Source organism: Myxocyprinus asiaticus, chromosome 11 (genome assembly GCF_019703515.2).
Source record: "Myxocyprinus asiaticus isolate MX2 ecotype Aquarium Trade chromosome 11, UBuf_Myxa_2, whole genome shotgun sequence".
Taxonomy (NCBI): domain Eukaryota; kingdom Metazoa; phylum Chordata; class Actinopteri; order Cypriniformes; family Catostomidae; genus Myxocyprinus; species Myxocyprinus asiaticus.
This window is the reverse complement of record NC_059354.1, coordinates 33278180-33298073: the sequence shown is the minus strand read 5'-3', so window position 1 is coordinate 33298073 and position 19894 is coordinate 33278180. Positions and strand designations below refer to the sequence as shown.

General features: G+C 36.5%; 1 protein-coding gene across 1 annotated transcript in view; it reads left to right on the top strand.

Annotated features, from left to right (window-relative positions):
- Positions 1 to 387: 387 nt before the first annotated feature.
- LOC127448452 (fibroblast growth factor 14) overlaps positions 388 to 19894 on the top strand; it is a 152636-nt gene continuing 133129 nt past the window's right edge. Inside the window, exon 1 of the mRNA XM_051710975.1 lies at positions 388 to 1102. Coding sequence (XP_051566935.1) covers positions 901 to 1102 — 202 coding nt within the window. The 5' untranslated portion in view covers positions 388 to 900. The remainder of the gene's footprint in view (positions 1103 to 19894) is intronic.

Here is a 19894-nt window from a genome sequence, read left to right as displayed (position 1 = left end):
ATTAGGCTTTAGGGCAGGAGAATAAAAACTGCAACACATACAACCAATACAATACCCTCATTTAAAGAACGTCGTTTAAACCGAGCCTATTCATTTAACTGCAAAACAATGAAACGCAAAATGTCGCATGCCGAACACTTTTGAGATGACTCAAATGAACTGGTTAATTAAAACGCACCGTTCGAACGAATCGATTCCCTATAATGAATCGGACTATCCAACGCTACTCTACAGCGAAATGCCGAAAGCGTCAGTGAAATGACTGAACCCAAACCACGTGTTTTACGTAATGGAAAGCCAATCTTTCAATTCAACCCCTCCTCCTCCTTGTCTAAACCCAACACAGGTCCAAGGCAAAGAGGAATACGTTTGAGATACTTCTCGGGAGGAAACGGGATCAGTATAATGCACAGGTGACATATCAAGCTCCAACACTCCAACCGCGAGAGCATCCTCAGCATCAGCATCACTGCTCGGGTCTGATCGTGCAGTGCTTTGACATTGATGAAAGCTCATGGATATTACTGACCAGCGGCAGCAGCAGCAACAGCAGGTTTCAGGAAGACTTCCCTGAGAAAAACTGACCTGATGCTGGAAATGTGCGCTTTGCTCGGAGGTATCGCTGCTTTTAAATGGGATGCATCCCCTCCAGGCTTCTGATGCTGTGCACATTCACCATTCAGCTGAGTGATGAACTAAAAGGGAGCGGAAAAATTCGCCGTGTCTTTCACGTTAGTTTATAACGGGCTGCACGTTACCCCTTCTGTAGCACGTGCAATTTATAGAGTATCTATTTTTATGACCGACCAGCCTTTATTAATAAGCAGAATACCTGTGATTTGCCAAGAGCATATTTTACCACTTGCATGAAGACGCTTGGATAGGAATACATATTTTTCTATGATACTGTTAGAAACTGAGCATCCCATTGTGTTCTTATTATTATGCAACCGCAGGGATCTGTTTTTTATCAGGGTGTCTAAGCTGTTGGATCGCTCCTCGCCCAAATCAATGTGGTTTCTTTGGAACATTTTCAGCAAAGGAACGCATATGCTGCAGTGTCTTTGTGGCAAGAGTCTTAAGAAGAACAAGAACCCAAGTGGTAAGAGCCATTGCATTGATTTTCCTGCACGTCTTCTCCTCCTCCTCTGTGTGCTGATCTGCAGTCGAATTTGTGCAGCAAGTCAGTGAATGCAGGCAAACAGAGGATAACTTATGCTGTAGTGGTGAGACCAATCAGAGACATTAGAGTTAACTATTGGAACCGAAGCTTAAATAAAGGCTTTACCAATCAACTTTTTGAACTAAATCCCACAGGTATGCAGTTTTGCATGGGTAAAACAGGTGTGACAGTGTTTCTCCCCCACACTTGGGCCATATGTTTGTGAAAGGAGCCTCTGGGTTCATTTCAGGGATGCTGCAGCATTCAGTCCTGTATCACTTAAAGTGATGCTGCTTTTTGGCTTTGGCGTGCTGCATTTCTTTTCACATGATCATTTACAACACAAAGACCTGCTCATATTATTCAGTCAATGTCACGGTCAACTCATGTCATTTGTCTCTTTTTATCACCGGATAAACTACGTATTCTTCCAAAAAGAAATCATTTACTTGCAGTTAACATCAGTCCAAACAAGTCATAATCTATACAGTGGCCATCATGTTTTGCTGTCCATTTGTTTGATAGAGGTTGAAAAAACCAAATCACAGCAAGGCAGACTGCAGGGCATACTTGCGCATTTTTATTTCATTAAAGCTGTTGACAACTATGGACACAATGGAAAACTGTGCTGAGCACAACAGGACGGGTGGGAGTCCTAAGTTGGTGTTGGCACCTTCTTTCCGAGACGTTTGCACTGCAGCGTAGTAGATCATAGCAGTTTTCTCATGCTGACATGACACAATCGTTCTTTGGTTGTAGTTTAATGTAGTCTTTCATTCTTAACACTTTTGTCTGTAATTGCCTATACTATACCGCATCATTTTATGTTCCAGAAGCATTGACATGCATTGTTAATGGGGACCTTCTTGCATACATTTGATGTTGCTCTACCAACTTCCTCACATAACTAACACTTTGAGAACAATGCCAGCAAACTGGTTGCCTTCTTAACCGGAACGACAGTACATTGCCAAGACCCTATATCATAATAGTTAAAACATATATCTCTAAATTATGACATCGCAAGCGTCACATAAAATGATTAAATCTTAGCCTGTAGGTATTTTAATGGCTATATTGATTAGTACATCAATACATTTATGGGACGAATCTCTATAGACAATAGATGAATTTAGGCCTCTTTCAGGTAGAAAATGATATTAGTTACTCACTACAGTAAAATACAGTTTAGGACCAAAGATTCATTTTAGACAGCAGTGATTGTCTCTCCGTGGCCAGGGTGATGAAACCATCATTCTCTTTATTCTGTCAGTGATTAGAAGTAGCAAAGTGTGAGGATTTTGATTAATTTATCACGGCTATTACAATCTTAGCAGCGTAACATTAATAAAGAGAGCAGAGTGCTGCTGCGGCCTGCTGGTTATAGTCTATGGCAAACAGGCTATATATTTTTAGAAACATAACATGCAGCAGGTTTATGCCATGGCATCAGAATAGTTTTCTGTTGTATTCAAAATAGTGTATAAATGTGTCTCAGTTCTATCAGGTAACACCTTCTCATATGAAACTTTCCCTTGATCCTTGCTCTTTTTAGATATAGAAGGCAGTGCTTATCCAGAGTTTTTTTTCCATTTGTGGTTTCCATGGCTGCCTTCTGTTCCAGCAGATGGCACTTTCTGATAGCCTTGTGTTGGCTACTGTTTGCCTGGCAGGGACAAAATCTTGCACTTGGCAAAATGAATTGCCACAAAGGTTTGTGTTTGCTGATGCCTCAGAACTGAGGTAAACACAGGTTGGTTCTCAACCTGCTAGAGTCTGTATGACATTAAAGAACGTGCTCCACTGCGACACAGGAGTGGGGATGCTGAACTTTTGTCCCAAGAAGTAGCAATTGTTGTTGCTTTTTTTTGGTTCTTGTTCTTTTATGAGACTCAAATGACTCTTTTTTTCATTTAGACAATCTGTTTAGGGTGACTGTTCTCATTCGGCGTTTATTTTTAGAATCCATGTGTCATATGACTTTGTTAGATCATTCCTCTACAGAATTGGCAGGCTGGATCCTGTTGTAACATCTTGTGGTGAAATATTATTAAAGGAGAGTACATTTGCAGACACTTTGTGAACTTCATTTGTGAGCTATCATTATGAGGACTCTCCATAGACATATTGATTTTATACTGTATGAACTATAGATTATATCCCCTAACCCTAACCCTACTCCTAAACCTAACCCTCACAAAAAACTTTCATTTTTACATTTTCAATAAAACATCGTTTAGTATGTTTTTTTAAGCGATTTGTATTATGGGGACACTAGAAATGTCCTCATAAACCACATTTATAGCATAATACCCTTGTAATTACCAATTTGTAACCTAAAACAAAGTCCTCGTAAACCACTTAAACCTGCCCACACACACACACACACACACACACACACACACACACACACATTCGAGTCAGTTCAGTCTGTACCAAATACAGAGACTGTTAAGGGGAGCATGGGCAAGTCCAATAGCTGCTTGTACTACAGATCCAAACAGGGATTTTTATCTGCTTGTGGTCAAGAGTCCTTTTGTGTTGTCAGTTTCATGTGTTTTGGAATGACAGACATGTTTGTTGTTGGTCCACATCACAACCCACAAATTAAAAGTGCGATTGCTTGTGTTTCTGTTGTAGTGCTTTTGAGTTGTGGCTTAATTTCACTGAAGTAAATCCCTCCTGTGTTTATTGTAGCACAACAATCCTTGCATGCTGCCAGGCTGTAAGGGGGGAAATCTTTAGAAATGAATCTAGTTGTAGACTTATATTCTTAGCTCATTGCGTTGTTTGTATTTAATGTGAAAAATGTAATAAAAAATATTATGTCCTGGCATTAGAATATCAATATAACTATATAATGCTGTGAGGTAAAATAGAAATGCTTTGAAATATTGCGAAGGAATTGCTAGGTGGTTGTTAGATAATTGCTTACTGGGCCAAGTCAAAAGAGCCTACCCCCATGTCTTTTTGATATTATAGTGCCACGATTTAGCTCGGGCCCCTCCTTCGTTGTAAATCTATAGTTTTTGTTTTGTTCATTTTATCATCTGCTAGGGAAAAATTGTAGGCCTGTTTGCTTACAAAAGTAATAGCAGACCTTAACAAGCCGCACGATTTGTGGTTATGTTCATGTACGTAGCGCAAATGGTTTGTGACGAGTGACATAATGAAGTTTGATACTTAGGATTAGGAGTTTGTTCAAATCTCACACCTTAAGTATGAGCAATAGTAATAGTGATTCTTGCCTTAGCACCGCTATAGAAGTTACTGGCATAATATCCTTTTTGCCCCTTACCGTCATAGCTGTTTTTTTGTGTTTTTTTTTTCAGTTTATCATGTAGCTTTATGCATCCCACCTGGTTAGAACAGTGTGTTTGTTTTCAACAACTTATATGATTACATTGCTAATTCACTTCGTTTTAACCTCTGTACTTATTGATGTAACTGTAAATACTGTTAATGATTTTAATCTGTTTGACTTTTAGAAGTTTGAACACCTCCAACCTTGGGTTGCTATATTTGTTTTGGCTCAAATCTTAAATCATATCCTACAAATACTTAGGAAACTGGCTAGATAGCACTTTACTTTTCTAATCTAGGCTTCTTTTTTTTACTGTACTTAATCCTTTTATGCTCTGACTGCCAATCTGACCCTGATCCAAATTACCATCCTTTCCATACAGTGATGTCCAGTATAGATGTTCAGGTAAAGGTGCCCTTGAGCAGCTATAGATGTTCTGTTCTGCCAACAGATTTGCCATCAATGTACTTAAATGCAACCCAGTTACGAACCCACATACAAAACTTTTCTTGGGCTGGTTCTGCAAAACCTTTGTATTTCCTCTACAATTGATACCAGAATCTGAAATTATATGCTCTAATCTCTGGAATGAATTACATTACTTATAAACCTGGTTAATTAATTACCTCAACATTCTTCAAGAACATTTTCACACCTGTACACGCTTTATGCTATATATATATATATATATATATATATATATATATATATATATATATATATATATAAAATAGGATTGTATTTTTTTGTGTATTTTATGTTTTGTCTTTTGAATGAGTTTAATCTTTTCACTTTTTTCCCCTTTTCCTTTGTCCTTCCCTCTCAACAGACTACCTCACTACCTGTTGAGTTACAGTAAGTTGCACTGAAGGTGGTGAAGACGTAATCATAATCAATAATCACTATCTAGGACTCTTGACTAGGTCAAAGGAACACCAGTGACAAGTGACTGGAGAGCTTCAGTGGTATGGATGATGTCTTCCAGTTTGTCTTCCAGCTGTAAAGTGATGTTCACACAGACAGTTAAAGCGGCCAGAAGTTTTGACAGTTGGTGATTAGAGGCAACATGAGTGACAGCGACCGTTGGCGATGTGACAGTGTTGAGCAGAGGTCAAATTTATTCAAATATGTTTTATACGAAACTTTTTAAATCATCAATTTGAGCCATCACATGAACAAATTAGTCAATGTAATGAAACAAATTTGCTGTTACCAAAATAAAATGCGTTGCATAATTGTCAGAAGTTGTACTAGAATTATTGGTAGGTGACACTAAATGAGCCGATTAACATCTAAAGGTAATGTCACTTTCTGATAGCCTTTTGTTGGCTACTGTTTGCCTGGCAGGGACAAAATTTTGCACTTGGCAAAATGAATTGCCACAAAGGTTTGTGTTTGCTGATGCCTCAGAACCAAGGTAAACACAGGTTGGTTCTCAACCTGCTAGAGTCTGTATGGCATTAAAGATGGGTGGCAACCCTAATTGTGGAGCAAATTGGTTCACTCAGCAGCCATCTTGGTAACGCCCCAAAGCTAGTCATTTTTCTAGTCATGAAGTAAAGCTCCATTCTGCTTAGGTGGGGACAAACTGAAATTTCCAAAACTGTATGCCAAGTTTATGCTTTAATAACATATGTCATATCAGCAATAATGAGAACAGTGGTATCATACATAAATGTTGGTTCTTTAGTTCAAATCATGCTTAAAGAATTTCAGGATCGTCCAGCAAATGTGTGTGTGTTTTCTAGAGCAGTGGTTCCCAAACTTTTGCAAGACAATGGCTTTGTTTTATCATTGAACCTAACCACCGAAAAATTTATTAATGAATGAATAAATACAGAAGTATGCTTGAGCACACTCCTTTATGTAAAAGTTGAACATAAATAAATATTAACAAATTACATTAAAACAATGACATGTAGCCTTCAAGTGTTTCTTAAGTAAATATTGCTTCAGGCTTTTAAAGTAATTATTCACAGCAAGTAAAAAGGTAGTAATACAATAATATAAATACAAAGATACAAATGAAGCTAACGTTACTTTAAGCTTTTCAGTAACAGCAGCATTCAGTTACACATTCAGAATAAACAAATACAATTTAAATAAAACGTAGTAAAACTACTGCCACATTATATTTATTATTAGATAACTTTATTTGGAGTTTGCTGTGAAAAAAGATCCTGTTTTCTAAGAGATGCGTTTGAATTGATGAATTTTAAAATGATAGGATTTATTTACAACACGTAGAATCTTAAAAATCTTAAAGTGTTTTCATAAATGTTTGTACTTATCAGAAATGAAAAGACTTTATATTATGTATACTGCACTATAACTATTTCATATCTCTTAATGTTCATGTGTTTATTTTTACTCTTAAAGTTTCTGTGTGTAGTTGACAATAGTTGTTAGTGTGAGTGTCCTTACGTGTTGGTGTGAAGAATGGGATTCTCATGAACACTGGGGTCATCTTCTCAAACAGCTAGTATTCAGTTGGACACAGTGCTAGTGCTGGATCTGTCAGGAATTACCTGGTTTAGCCATGTGTTCTTTGCATATCCCAGTTGGACCTCAGTGGTAAGACAAGTTGCTTTTTGTCAGGATTAGATTGAAAATTGGCATTACATAATCCAGGTGAATCGGCCGTGTGACTCAAACTCCGTAAATCATACCCTGAACTTCACAAGTTCATGATGTGTAGAAAAGAAATGGCAAATATAGGAAAAAGTGTGTAGCAACAGGAATCATAATATACAGCGTGTAGAATGTTGTAATTGGTGAAGCCCATTTGGGGTTCTGCTCAGAGTGACTTAAAGAGCACCTATTATGGTTTTTAAACATGCCTAATTTTGTTTTAAAGGTCTCATACAGTAGATTTACATGCATCCAAGGTCAAAAAACACTTTAATTTGCTCATAATTTAAATTGCAGCATTACCTTTTTTCCCAGTGTCAAAAATGACTCGTTCTAAAGGATTCATTCTAAACTCCTTTCAGAGAGCCTACTCTGCTCTGATTGGTCAGATGTCCCAGTCTGTTGTGATTGGTCTACCGCTTAGTGTTGTGTTTGAGGGCGGGTCAAAGCTGTTCGCGAGCAGCCAATGAAGACCAGAGGTGGGTTTTTTGTTAACAAATTAAGTAAGTAGTACAGGAAGTAAGTCTGGAATTACTAACGACTCGTTTCAGAATTGGTTCTGTTTCTTTTGGGAGTCAGTAACTCCATTTGTCGTGCACTTTGATTTTTGAATCTTTGCAGACTTTTTTTACATTCACAAACAGCTATATAACACACTACATGAAAGGCAATATTTGAAAAAACATAATAGGTGCTCTTTAATCTAATTCATGCTGTCACCATTTTCTCACACTCTTGGCTCGTTTGTTTTGAATATTTATTTTTCTTTTGTTCATGGCCATGGCAGCATTGCCTCTTTAGCTAGTAAATGTTTCTATTGCGCACTTTGCACTAATGGGTAAAAAAGATCCTGCTGGGTCTTGTAATATCTGAAATTGCCGTTGTGCCATTTGCGTCATGCAGTTCTCATGTGAAAAATGTATTGTTGCTGCTGAAGTAATATATTTGAAATACAAAATATTGCAAAACATACTAATTAAAACTCAGCTGAAAGTAGGCATATTTTATAGTGTCTCTCATGGAATTTTTAATCATTGATATCAAGAAAGTTGACAACGGCAACAATTTGAACTCTGCTGAGTCAACATAATGAAACTTTAGACATTGTTATTGTGCAGCTAAAAGGCTTTATGGCCACTTTATGAACTAATTTGCTGTTACCAAAGTAAAACTGGTAGTTGTCAGCAGTTGCAGTGTACTAGGGTGAATTATAGGAAAAATGTCCAAGCTGATTAACATTTTGGTCTAAAGGAAATATAGAATAACAATGTCTCATTTTTCTTTCTGAAATACACCTGCAGCATGCTGCAGTGATGAGTTGTTCTTAGTCTCTAAAAGTGCTTCTTAAACTCGAGCAATGACAAGGCAATGTTTCTGTGATGCCTATGTGTTTGTTGCTCATATTTCTCCCTACCTTTATAAATGGAATATACTTTACATATAGAGCAGTCAAATTAAAATGGACAGACCACAGCCCCTCTGCAACTCATTAGACACAGTGGATATTTACATAAAGCTGCTATCAAGTTGCTCTTGTGGCTCCATGCTACAGCGGCACTCGGCAGAGTGAAGCAGGCAGAGTTTGATTGCTCTTGGAAAGAAATGTACAATAATGTTTACAATTGTAAAAGTGGATCATATTCTATACTGAAGGCATTTTAACTAAATCTTCCTTTAATATTTTGTAGAGTAGATATGTTCTACCTCAGGCTGTCAGGGGTGTTTGCTCTTCAAAGATGTTAGCCAATTAGGTGGACAAGCGTTTCAGACAGAGGGCAAGAGACAGGGTGGAAAAAGATAATGAAACAGGCTACAATGTTATGAAATAATAAAGTAAAAAAAAAAAAAATAATAATAATTTCATGACATGACCCCTTTAATTTTTGATGTGTCAAGAAGCAATATTTTCAAATTGCATATGGAGGAAAGCATACGGATACATATACAAGCCAGATCTATCCACACAATATTACATGTTGTACAGTTTCACAGCCTGTACAATTTCATTGGCATGGTAAATGATTGGAGCCTATCAAATGCCTCAAGCAAGCATCACTGTCATGCCTAATGGTTTGGTAAATAATTCCCTTAAAATGTAATTTCTGGTAATCACATTCACTGAAAAAGTCCTGTGTCCTTGTTACATCAGTCTTGTCTATCCAGGTCACATGATAATGGAGTAATTTAGTGGCACATGGAGCTTGCACTAATACAGCGCTACTCAATACACACATGGCCCACAGGCCATTTTCTTCTGGCCTGCGTGTTGTTGTCATCATCATTGCCACCACAACTGCAGTAATCACAAACATGTCTACTTATCCTGTTAATAAGGAGCAACGGTCAAGACAGTAGAGATTCAGCTATACCGTTAAAACGGCAATAATATAAATTCACTACAATGGAAAACTCACTACCATGATATACTATTACCATGATATAGCCTTATATAAGTATAAGTACTTATTCTAAATGTAGGCTTCACTTTCTTTCTGCAAAATATAATTTCAAATTTTCTTGTATTGATTTGGGGTTAAATATGACCAGGACGTTTTCTTTGCATGCTTTATGAGTATTAACCACAGTGATGCACGATTTTGGTGATTTTATTTCATGCCCTTGGAAATTGTACATTGTAATTATAATCATCTCAAATTAAAAATTGAGCCGTAGTAGTTGTAATGTGAGTACTTTTTTTTTTTCAGCCTTCAGTTGGAAAGTCAATAAAGACACCCTGACACAGCAGTCTTTACAGCAGTGGAACACTAACAAAAAATATCATTTTGTGATTACATTTAAAAAAAAAAAAAAAAAAATTTTGTTGAATTTTTTCCTTTTGTTGAAATGGAGGCTGCACCCTGTTGGAATAAAACAACTCTTCTGCACCAGCCAGACATTTTTATCTGCCAGAAGTGCTTACAGATTTTCCCTCTTGGAATCAGGAGGGCTCCAGTGTGGGTTTTCTGATGTACTCACCAATGCTACTTTACACCCCTTTTCTCATAATACAGACAGCAGTGATTATAATATAGAATGCTTATACTGGGTAAAAACATTGATTTTCAGATGCAATGCGTAAAAACTCGCATGCGACCAAAAATGTCTTTGATTAGCCACTGGCTGGTAAATGTCCAGACTGCACTCAGCAGTGATAGAGTAGTATAGTGGAGATTAAGATCAGCACAGCATCACTGCGTGTTGAGAGTAAAAGTTTGGTTTCCCTGTAATGTGTATCCAAAGACAATATTCACGCGATTCATTTATCATTGAATAATGTCTCTGTTAATATCCATTTTGTGCATTACAGTTAGTTGTTAACCAAAAACATCAAAATAGAAACGCATAATTCTAATCACGCATAGTATGGATGCTGTTAAGAAGCCGTTTGACTCTACTCTCGTTAATGTGCGCTCTTAAAGAGACAGTGCTGAATCAAATCAATAGTACAAATGATGCATGTAAACCATGCACAATTGTGGAAATGTGGAATGAGTGTTAAATTATACTGTATTTTCTCTATTAAAATAAATTTTATTACAACAGAATAATCTGAAGAAAAAAACTGACATATTTTTACAGATATCTCAGGTCAAAATAGAGAAAATCATGACATTTACCTTCATTTAAAGGAGAATGCCTGTTTTTTTTTTTTTTTTCAGTAACACATATAATACATTTCTTTTATATGAAGGCATAATGGACATTATAACTAAAATATACCCAAATGAATCAATATCGAATCAAACAGAAATCAAAACTGAATTGAATCGAATGCTTGTGAATCTGAATCAAATCAAATTGGGAATTTCTGTATCAACACCCAGTCCTGCTGAATGCTATTTAAAGCTGATGTGTAATTTCTCCTATCCCAGACTTTTATATTTTGAAATGAATTTTAACACTCAAAATTAAAAGTTGAGTTTCTTATTTAGTATGAATACAGCATAAACTCAATATATTGTCTTGTAAATGTAGCATCAAATTAAGTAAAGTTCAAAACATAACTTTATAAGTAAAATCTGTTTATTTCAATGAGCAATATTTGCTGAAAATTTGGTGTGAATACATTTTTTTAGGGGAATTTAACACTTTTATTAAAATTTTCAATTATACATTATTTCTGTAAAAAATACATATTATTACACTGGAAGGAATCTTTTTTATGGATACATTTTTTCAGACATCACAGGTTAAAATGAAAATTTCACATGTGAAAATCATGACATTTACCTTCATTTAAAGGAGAAAGCCTGTTTTTTTTTTTTTTTCAGTAACATAATAATTTAAGTAACAGACAATTTACATTTGGTGTGAATGAATGTATTTTAAGGGAATTTAACTCTTTATTGAAAAATGTGGAATGAGTTATAAAAATAACTCATAACTTATAAATTATACTGTATTTTCTCTGTAAAAATAAAGTTATTTTTTTACAGTGTAGTTAGAAGGTCCCCAGTATAATTTACAATACAGCATTAGCTGTAAGATAATTTCTTTCATATGTAAGCATAATGGACATTATAACTGAAATATACACAAATCGATGAAAGATACTGAAAGATATTGAATCGAATTGGAATTGAATCGAATCAGAAAATTCTGCATAAATTCCCAGCTTTTATGAATGCTATTTAAAGCTGATGTGTAATTTTTCCTATCCCGGCCTAATATACAGAGACGCTGAGTAAACCATTCGTAGGTTGATTTCCCCCTGAAAGTGTAAATACAATGGCTCTGTGACATTATCAGAACATTTAATGTAGTCTCATAACAACTCGCAATAATTTGTACGAGATGGCTAAATAATAAGATATACTGTAGTACAAATTGGTTTGTACAAAAAGTAACTTTTATTCCCACGTAGAGACCAACCAATCAACAAACAGAACTTCAAATCGATAATACAGAAAACATACATTTTAGCTAGCCTCCTTTCCAACAGTTTATTTTAAGAAAGAAAATGTCAGAGAACTAATTTGGTTACTAATTTTATTTTTATATATGCAATACAAATGACTGATGTATGTCAATACCTGTAATACACTTCCCTCGTCATGTTCCAAACCCCAGTATTTCTCTTTCTTCCGTGGTATACAAAAGTTATTTTCCTATTAAAATCATGGTAAGGTATAAGGTTTGGTATAGGTTCTTTGACTTTATGGTTAGGTTTAGGTTTGAGTTAGGGTTTAAACTTAGGGAAAATTGTAATAACATTGTTGGTTTGATTATTTTTCTTGATGGGAGTAAAAGTTGTATGTTTTTGTACAAGCCAACTCGATTTCTTACGGTTTCGCCATCTCATACTACAGTATTGTGATGACTTGTCATGAGGCCTGGTTGGAACATTGCTCTGTATGTTTGAGCTTCCCGACCAACCAGACATAGCATTACCAACCCGATCTCATGAAAAATCATACATAATTTACGAGTTGGCTATTTCGTATGGTCTTGCATGATGTTGTTCGCATAAACTCATACGACTTCATCATGTTCAAATTCCCGGATGTCTAATGCGGAAGTAAGCGCGAGTTCTGGGCACGAGGCGTTAAGGACATACTTATTAATATTATGCCCTTACCCAAACCTCTTATCTAAACTTAACCAATCAGTAGAGTGTGTAAACATGATAGGAAGCTGTTGTGTGTGACAGAAGCAAGTAATTGTCACATATTAGATGGAAAGAATGTCCTGTGATGAAGCAAGTAATTGTCGCGTATTAGATGGAAACAATGTCCAACGACGTCATTGGCTGTAGTGAAAGTCGTAGGAATTCAAACGAGTGCAGTCACACGATATCATACGAATTAGCCAAATTTAGTAAAGTCGTACGAATCCTGATGATTTTGCCATGAGAGTGTGTTGGCAGCAAAACTGTTTGTTTGACCCATGTCAGACAAAGGACATATTTGGGAAAGCTGTTTGAAAACAGTGTTTATGGTTGTTATTACGTTTGGTGGTGCTAGTGCCGCAGACATTACGCACCTCAGCTGTAAAGTACTGTATTTTAGTGCTAGCCTAGCCTGTAGCTTGTGCTGGTGTAACCTATGATAGCTGGCTGGCTTAGCATGAGGGCAACTGTTGTACTGTTTGGATTGCAAACAATCTGAATAACCCGTGAAATCGGAACAGTTGTCTCTCAGCTTGACTGTGTGTGTGAGAGAGTAGAAGAGTCTCTTTCTCTCTCACTCTCTTTTTTCCAGAAAGGCTCTGAGCTAGTGGAGCTGTGTAATTTTTGCTGCAGTGCAGCTGACAGTATTGTAACACACTGCACTCACGCAGTGTACGCCTGCTTTTTTGCAGTGCTGGTTCTAAGCTATGAAACGGTTTTGGTTAAGAAAAATTGCATTAGTCTTTAAGTTTCGTATTCATCCATCATCACTGACAATCCCTGCGCTTTGTAGCCTTCTATTTACACTTCGAAAGCTTTGTCAACATTTTATGCTGACCTTTAGGAAGTTACTATTCCTCGCCATTATTGGCTGCTGAACTTATGAGTCTGCAATTCTGTTTGCAGTCTTGTGTAAACTCTTAGTATAGTACGCTCTTTTGGCATTTTTTTCCCCTCATGTTAATTGCTAATGATACTATTGTAGGCTCATAGATAATTACTATTATTAAGAGTACTGTTAGTGTTTACTCATCTGCCCTAGTGCTAATTGAATATATTTGTTAATAATGATGCTTTCAAACAGAGAAGAGACAACAGAAAGAATGAGGAAAAGACTGCCAGAGAGAAAGACAGATGAATGGCACAAAAAAATTGGGAAGTTAAACTTAAATGTTCTTTCAGAAAAAAAGGCAAAATGCTACACGTTCTTGTCGGCCATAGAAATAAAATATGCAGAATAAGCGATATCTCTAATTGATCAGGTATGATTTGTCTGAATAATAAATATTTAACTCTTTAGTGTGTATTTTTTCAATTCAGTAGAGCGCAACAGTTTGGTTCTGGAAGTAAAAATCCCATTCATTTTGTCCATAGGAGAATAGATTTATTAAAGGTAATTTATAATCCTTTAAAGACAGACCTTCAGTGAGTTCCAAGTTTGTTAATTGATGGTACATGCTCCTGTTGATGCCATCAGTCCATATTATTTCAACTTAATTTTTATTAAGTAAAATCATGCTTAATAGCAGAATTCCTGTTGAAAAACTTCACTACCCATGATCCTGAGGGGGAAGATCCACCAATCAGAGAATTGTGACAAAAGAACTCACCAGCTACTGCCCACTTCAATGACGTACTGCGAATTATGCAACTGAGACAGTCACCCTGCGCTCTCAAACTACTTGTATACATATCTGAATATTTTGAAATATACTTTAAATATATTGATTCTCAATTTTCAATCAACAACTTAATTTATAATTTAACTTAATTAATAACTTAATGCATAATTTGATTACGTCATTCGCAATGCTTCTTGGGATTGTAGTTCATTCCCTCATTTAAGACCTTAGGTGCACAAGTCTTATACCTTTGTATTTTTGTCCGATTTTCAAATACTTTTTTGCTTCAATTAAATGTTTGTAATGTTGCGATTCCCCTCAGAGCAGGTTGGTTTGGCTCATGGCTTAGAACTCTTGAATGAAGACTTTTATGAAATCCCTATGAACATTTTTTATGGGAAAAATACTTCAGAAACCAACATGGCTGAAAAAGGGGGCATGCACTGTTGCACTCTATGGGTACGTTTACATGACAATGTTGTACTAAAAATGGAAAAGTTATTCCTTTGCGTTTTTGAAAAGTTTCACGTTCACACGGATCTGCGAAAACGACTAAACATGCTGTATTATGCATGCCAGGCCAGTAGTTGGCGATGTCACTTTGTAAAGAAACACTACGCGCCTGTGCACATAAGCATTCTTCCACAGAGCGGTGCATACAAACAATGAAGATGGCGAAATCATCGAGCAATTTTGTCTGGACGGACGATGTGGCTGCTTTATTACTAAAAGACTTGAGCAGCACAAACACAGTCCTGTAGTCCGCCATTGTAGTTTAGAATGTCTTGCGCGTTGTTTGAAGTACTTGCGTGCATGCCTATAGACTGAACACGTAATACGCGTGCGCATGACATCATCGTTTTCAAAAACTTGCACTTTGAAACTTTTGAAAAGTTTGCGTTTTCAGGCCCCAAAACGCCATTGTCGTGTAAACGAACAGCCAAAACGCATAAAAAGTTGAAAACGTTGTTGTGTAAATGGCCCATGTGTCTCTACATTTCTCAGTGTCAGTACTAGTGTGTAAATTCTTGTTCAGACTGCTACTGAGACAGCAAGGTATTGTAATGTGTTATCTGATACTTTTTCTAGCACTTGACATTTTTGATTACTGTATAAATATATTTTAAAATAATTGTATTGAAATTTCCATTCAGGAACCATTCCTTGGAATTAAAGGGTTATCTAACAGTTCAAATTCTGTTATTATTTACTCACCCTCTATGACTTTCATTTTTTCATAGGACACAAAAGAAAAGCATTTTTCAAACATTTTTACAAGTGTGTTCCATGTAAGAAAGGAAGTAATACAGGTTTGGAATGACATGAACATAAATTACTTTTCATTTTTGTTTGAACTGTCCCTTTAATATATTTAATCAAAATAAATATCTCATTTAATTTAAACTAAATTGCTTTCTTGTGAACAAATCTCTCCCAATATATAAAAAGCAAGATTTTAAAGCAGCAAAATGGTGGAGCAATCAAGCGCCCCCTTGAGGAAGACCACGTAGAGCACACAGTTATTAGCTAACAACATATGCTGCCCGATGTGGAGGAAGCACAACAGTTTCACCATATCTTCAGTGAGAAATAATTCTCACTGAAGATATGTAATATGCAGGTTTGAGCAGTCATAATTTGACTGGTAACACTTCCTGTCTCACATATTTTTTTACTAGCCTTTTGTCTCCATTGATTTACATGGATTTGCACTTTAATATATTTACAAACAAGTTTTTACTTGTAAAAACTTTACAATTGCATTTTCAATTCAAGATTAACTATTCACTATTACTATTCATTATACAACTATTCTACAACATTATTAAAAATACAATTTCTTATTTGTAAAAGCATAATTATGACTAGTCAAAGTGAAATTGCACATATACTGTATATATATTTTGAATGATCATACTAGTTGAAATGACATTTACATTACTAGTTAGAATTGAAATATGACTTGTAATGGGTGGGGGATTAAAAGACAAAAATGTTTAGTTCCGTGACTGGTAAACCCTGGTTGGCGCATTTGTTCAGACTGATTACACTGTTAATTCTGTGACAGGAGGTCAGAAATTCTGCTGCTAAAGTTTCTGAAAACTGCCCCCAGTGGCTGAAGCTGTCGAGGTGAAATGTCCAAGTTGTGGTGAAAAAAAAAAAAGTTGTATTTTTAGTATTGACTCTACTCCCTAACCCCAACCCTAATCCTAATCGTCGGTGAAGTAAAAATTGAATTTTAGGGCATAAATGCAACCTCCAAATCATGCTTACCTTTGTTTATGTGAGTACTATTACTTCCTGGTTTCTGTGGCATCAGAATCCATGACTCAAAGATTGCTTGCACAACTTGCTATTAGTAGTGCCACAGAGAAAGGTAAGCACATTTTAAATTATGCAAAAATGTGTAACGGGGGATGGCGCTTGTCAGTAATTTGGCAGTATGGGGTCGATTTCAGGGTACATAAACATTTGGAAGCAGCATGCCGATATTCAGTGTGATCATATCGGTTTGTTACCTCTCAATAAGTGCTTCTTGTAAGAAAAAAAGAGCATATCACAAATTTACAGCTTGTTCTCATGAAAATGATGTTACCATGGCAACATTTTTGCAAAACAAAATTGACTGCTTCATTACATGTTTTGCTGCTGTTTCCCTGTGAAATGTCCAGTGGGGGGCACCAAAAGCGAGTGAAATTGTGTCATAATCAGACAAAGTTTTAAAGGTGAATATTAGATAGAGGTTTAAATGAGTAAAACATACCTCCCTAACCAAAAACTTTAACCTGAACCTAGCCAATAGTGTCCTAAAAATCAAATGAGAGGTTAACAAAACATCCTTATCCTGAAACAACACCTAAAACTAACCAGTAGTGTCCTCATAGCAAATTAGAGGTACACAAAACAGACATCCTTACCCTAAACCAACACGTAAACCTAATCGATAGAGTTCTAAAAGGAAATGCGACATGAAAAGCAGATTTTCTGAAGCAACCCTGTCATTTTGTGTCAATTCTATGACACTTTTGTTTCACATGTCAACTTTTGTGTTTAGCTGGGCTTGATCGGTCCAAGTCCAACACTCCATGAGGTGAGCTACTGCACAAGCTAATCATGTTGGAATAAGTGTGTAAATGTAGGTGGGTCTGTAATACAAGTGTTAAAATGTATTGTTTTTTGAATGATGCGTTAGAGTAAAAGTGTTGTGGGTAAAAGGGTGTGAGTAATAGAGTGGAAAATAAGTGTATATAAAGTCATAATCAGCCGTTGTACTCGTGATTTGTGTGAAAGTGAATAAAACGCACAGTTGTTGTGGCACCTCTAGTGTTCATTTCACCAGGAACCTGTGGTGAAATGTAGAACGTGGCATGTAAAACTCAGTTTGCCAAAATATTCATTCTATGAGACTAGTTTGCAGATTTACCTTGTGTATTAAACAAACAAGAGGCTGAAAATTTGTAAAGCTTTACTGGAACCATAATTTGAAAATTCCACATGAAGTTCAAGAGGCGGCTTAAAGTGCTCTGTTCTATAGAGCTGCTGAACATAAAGTCAGAAAAGCAGTATGTAGATCAGTGTAATATCACTGACGACAGCAGATATGCTGATCTAGCACCGATTAAAATGTAAGAATCCGCAAACAAAATCTGCCAACCCCTCTCCCTCCCTTCCTCTTCCGCAAGGGCCAGGGGCTGTGTGCAAAGACATGAGTGATTTGAGCAGAACTCTCTTCATTTTCCTCTTCCTCTCTGTTTGGTTGTAAATAAACCCTGAATCAAAGTGTAAATCATGTGCACTCACATAAATATTGGGGCTCAGTATCTTGTGCCAGACAGACAAAACTAATCGCTGCATTGCAGATGGTAAAAATGGTAGGTCAGTTTTTTTTGTATCTTATCACTATGATTCTTTTAATACAATTTATTTTTATTGGCTCAGCAAGGGGAATGATATGACTATGCATTCACTGCGTCTGGCATTCCCGCACCTCCTCCTTACCTGTCTAGAGAGTGAGATCAGTGAGTCTCATTAAAGGTGCTGGTGAGAGAAGGGCAGATTTAGGTGCTGCAGGGTTGCAGGGCTGCCAGTTTTATGGACACACACCCTGATTTTTCCAATGCTTCTTTCTGATCCAGTCAAAGGCCAGTTTGCTGCTCCTGCAGAGTTCTGTTTAGCTTCGCACTGTCTCTCTGCAGTCTGTCTTCCACACTCATGTGTGTCACATAAATAACCCACTTCACCCACACGTCATGCAAACACATACTCTACGAAACCTAATTTTGGATTGACATTGGAATGTGATAATCATGTGGCACTCATACACGCTCTCTTTGCTGGGGACTTTAAGGCATTCCAGAGGTCTGTGTGTAACTGTATGGCAGCAATGCAATGTAAATTAAAATGCCAGAGGCTAAGCACAGGTTAGAGATACTTAAAAGAAGAGTTCACCATTTCATAATTTAAGCACCCTAATGTTGCTCCAAATCTGTATGATTTTCTTTCTTTTGTGAAACACAAAAGCAGGTCTTTGGCAGAAGCCGAGTGTGTGATTTGAGAGCAGCAGAGGAGAGAAATGTTTTAAGTGAATAATGATACAAATTTTTGTATGGCTATCGTATGGCTTCAGAAGACTTGGAACATAGTGCATGAGTCATATGGACTACTTTTATTATAATTTTAAGTTGCTTTTTTGTAATCTTTTTAAGCTGGACAGTATCTGGACACCACTTGCCTTCACTGTATAGAAAGTGTGAATGTTCTAACGTCTCCTTTTGTGTTCCACTGAAGAAAAATAAAAAAGTATGTAGATTTGTGACAACGTGAGGGTGAGTAATGATGGAAGTTCCTCATTTTTCTGGATCAACACCTTTGTTGGTCCTGGACTAACATTCTTAATGACCAATCAGATTATAGGGTTAGGTTTTGGGTTTGGCTTAGGGCTGGTTGCTATGTTGTTCAAACCCCAGCCATTACCCTAAAATCTGATTGGTTGATAGCAATATTATAAAAGACGAAGGTCCTGGAAAATGCCCTAGTTGGCAAAATCATGTTGTGAAAGAACAGTCTTTTGAGGGCTTTTGGATGTTGTCCATGCCAGTGAAGCAGTATCACTCGCTCATTAGTAGAGAGCCTGTCTCCACATATAGTATCTTTTAAAAAAATAATGATAAATTACATTGGCACATATTCGTCCACTCTTTGGAAGAGGAGAGAGCGATGTTGATTTAATTTGCTCAGTACTTTACCATGGTTGTGGCTTGGTTTTAGCAAATCCTTCACATAAATCTTACAGAGTCTTACATGATGTTTACTCGAGTTAAATTTACGTATCAGTTTTACCTGTAATCATTGCTGCTGAGTAATTTGGAATATGCAGACTGCTCAAACTCTTATAAAGTGCTAATGTGCCAGTGCACTTTCATCAGTCATTCTATTATTATATTACAATTGATTGACTGATGACATAAAGAACTTAAGTTATACAGAAGAATTATGACTAAGGGTAAAACTTAATCACCCATAGTTGTTTGATGTAACATCACACTCTGAATGGTTAAAAATGGCTT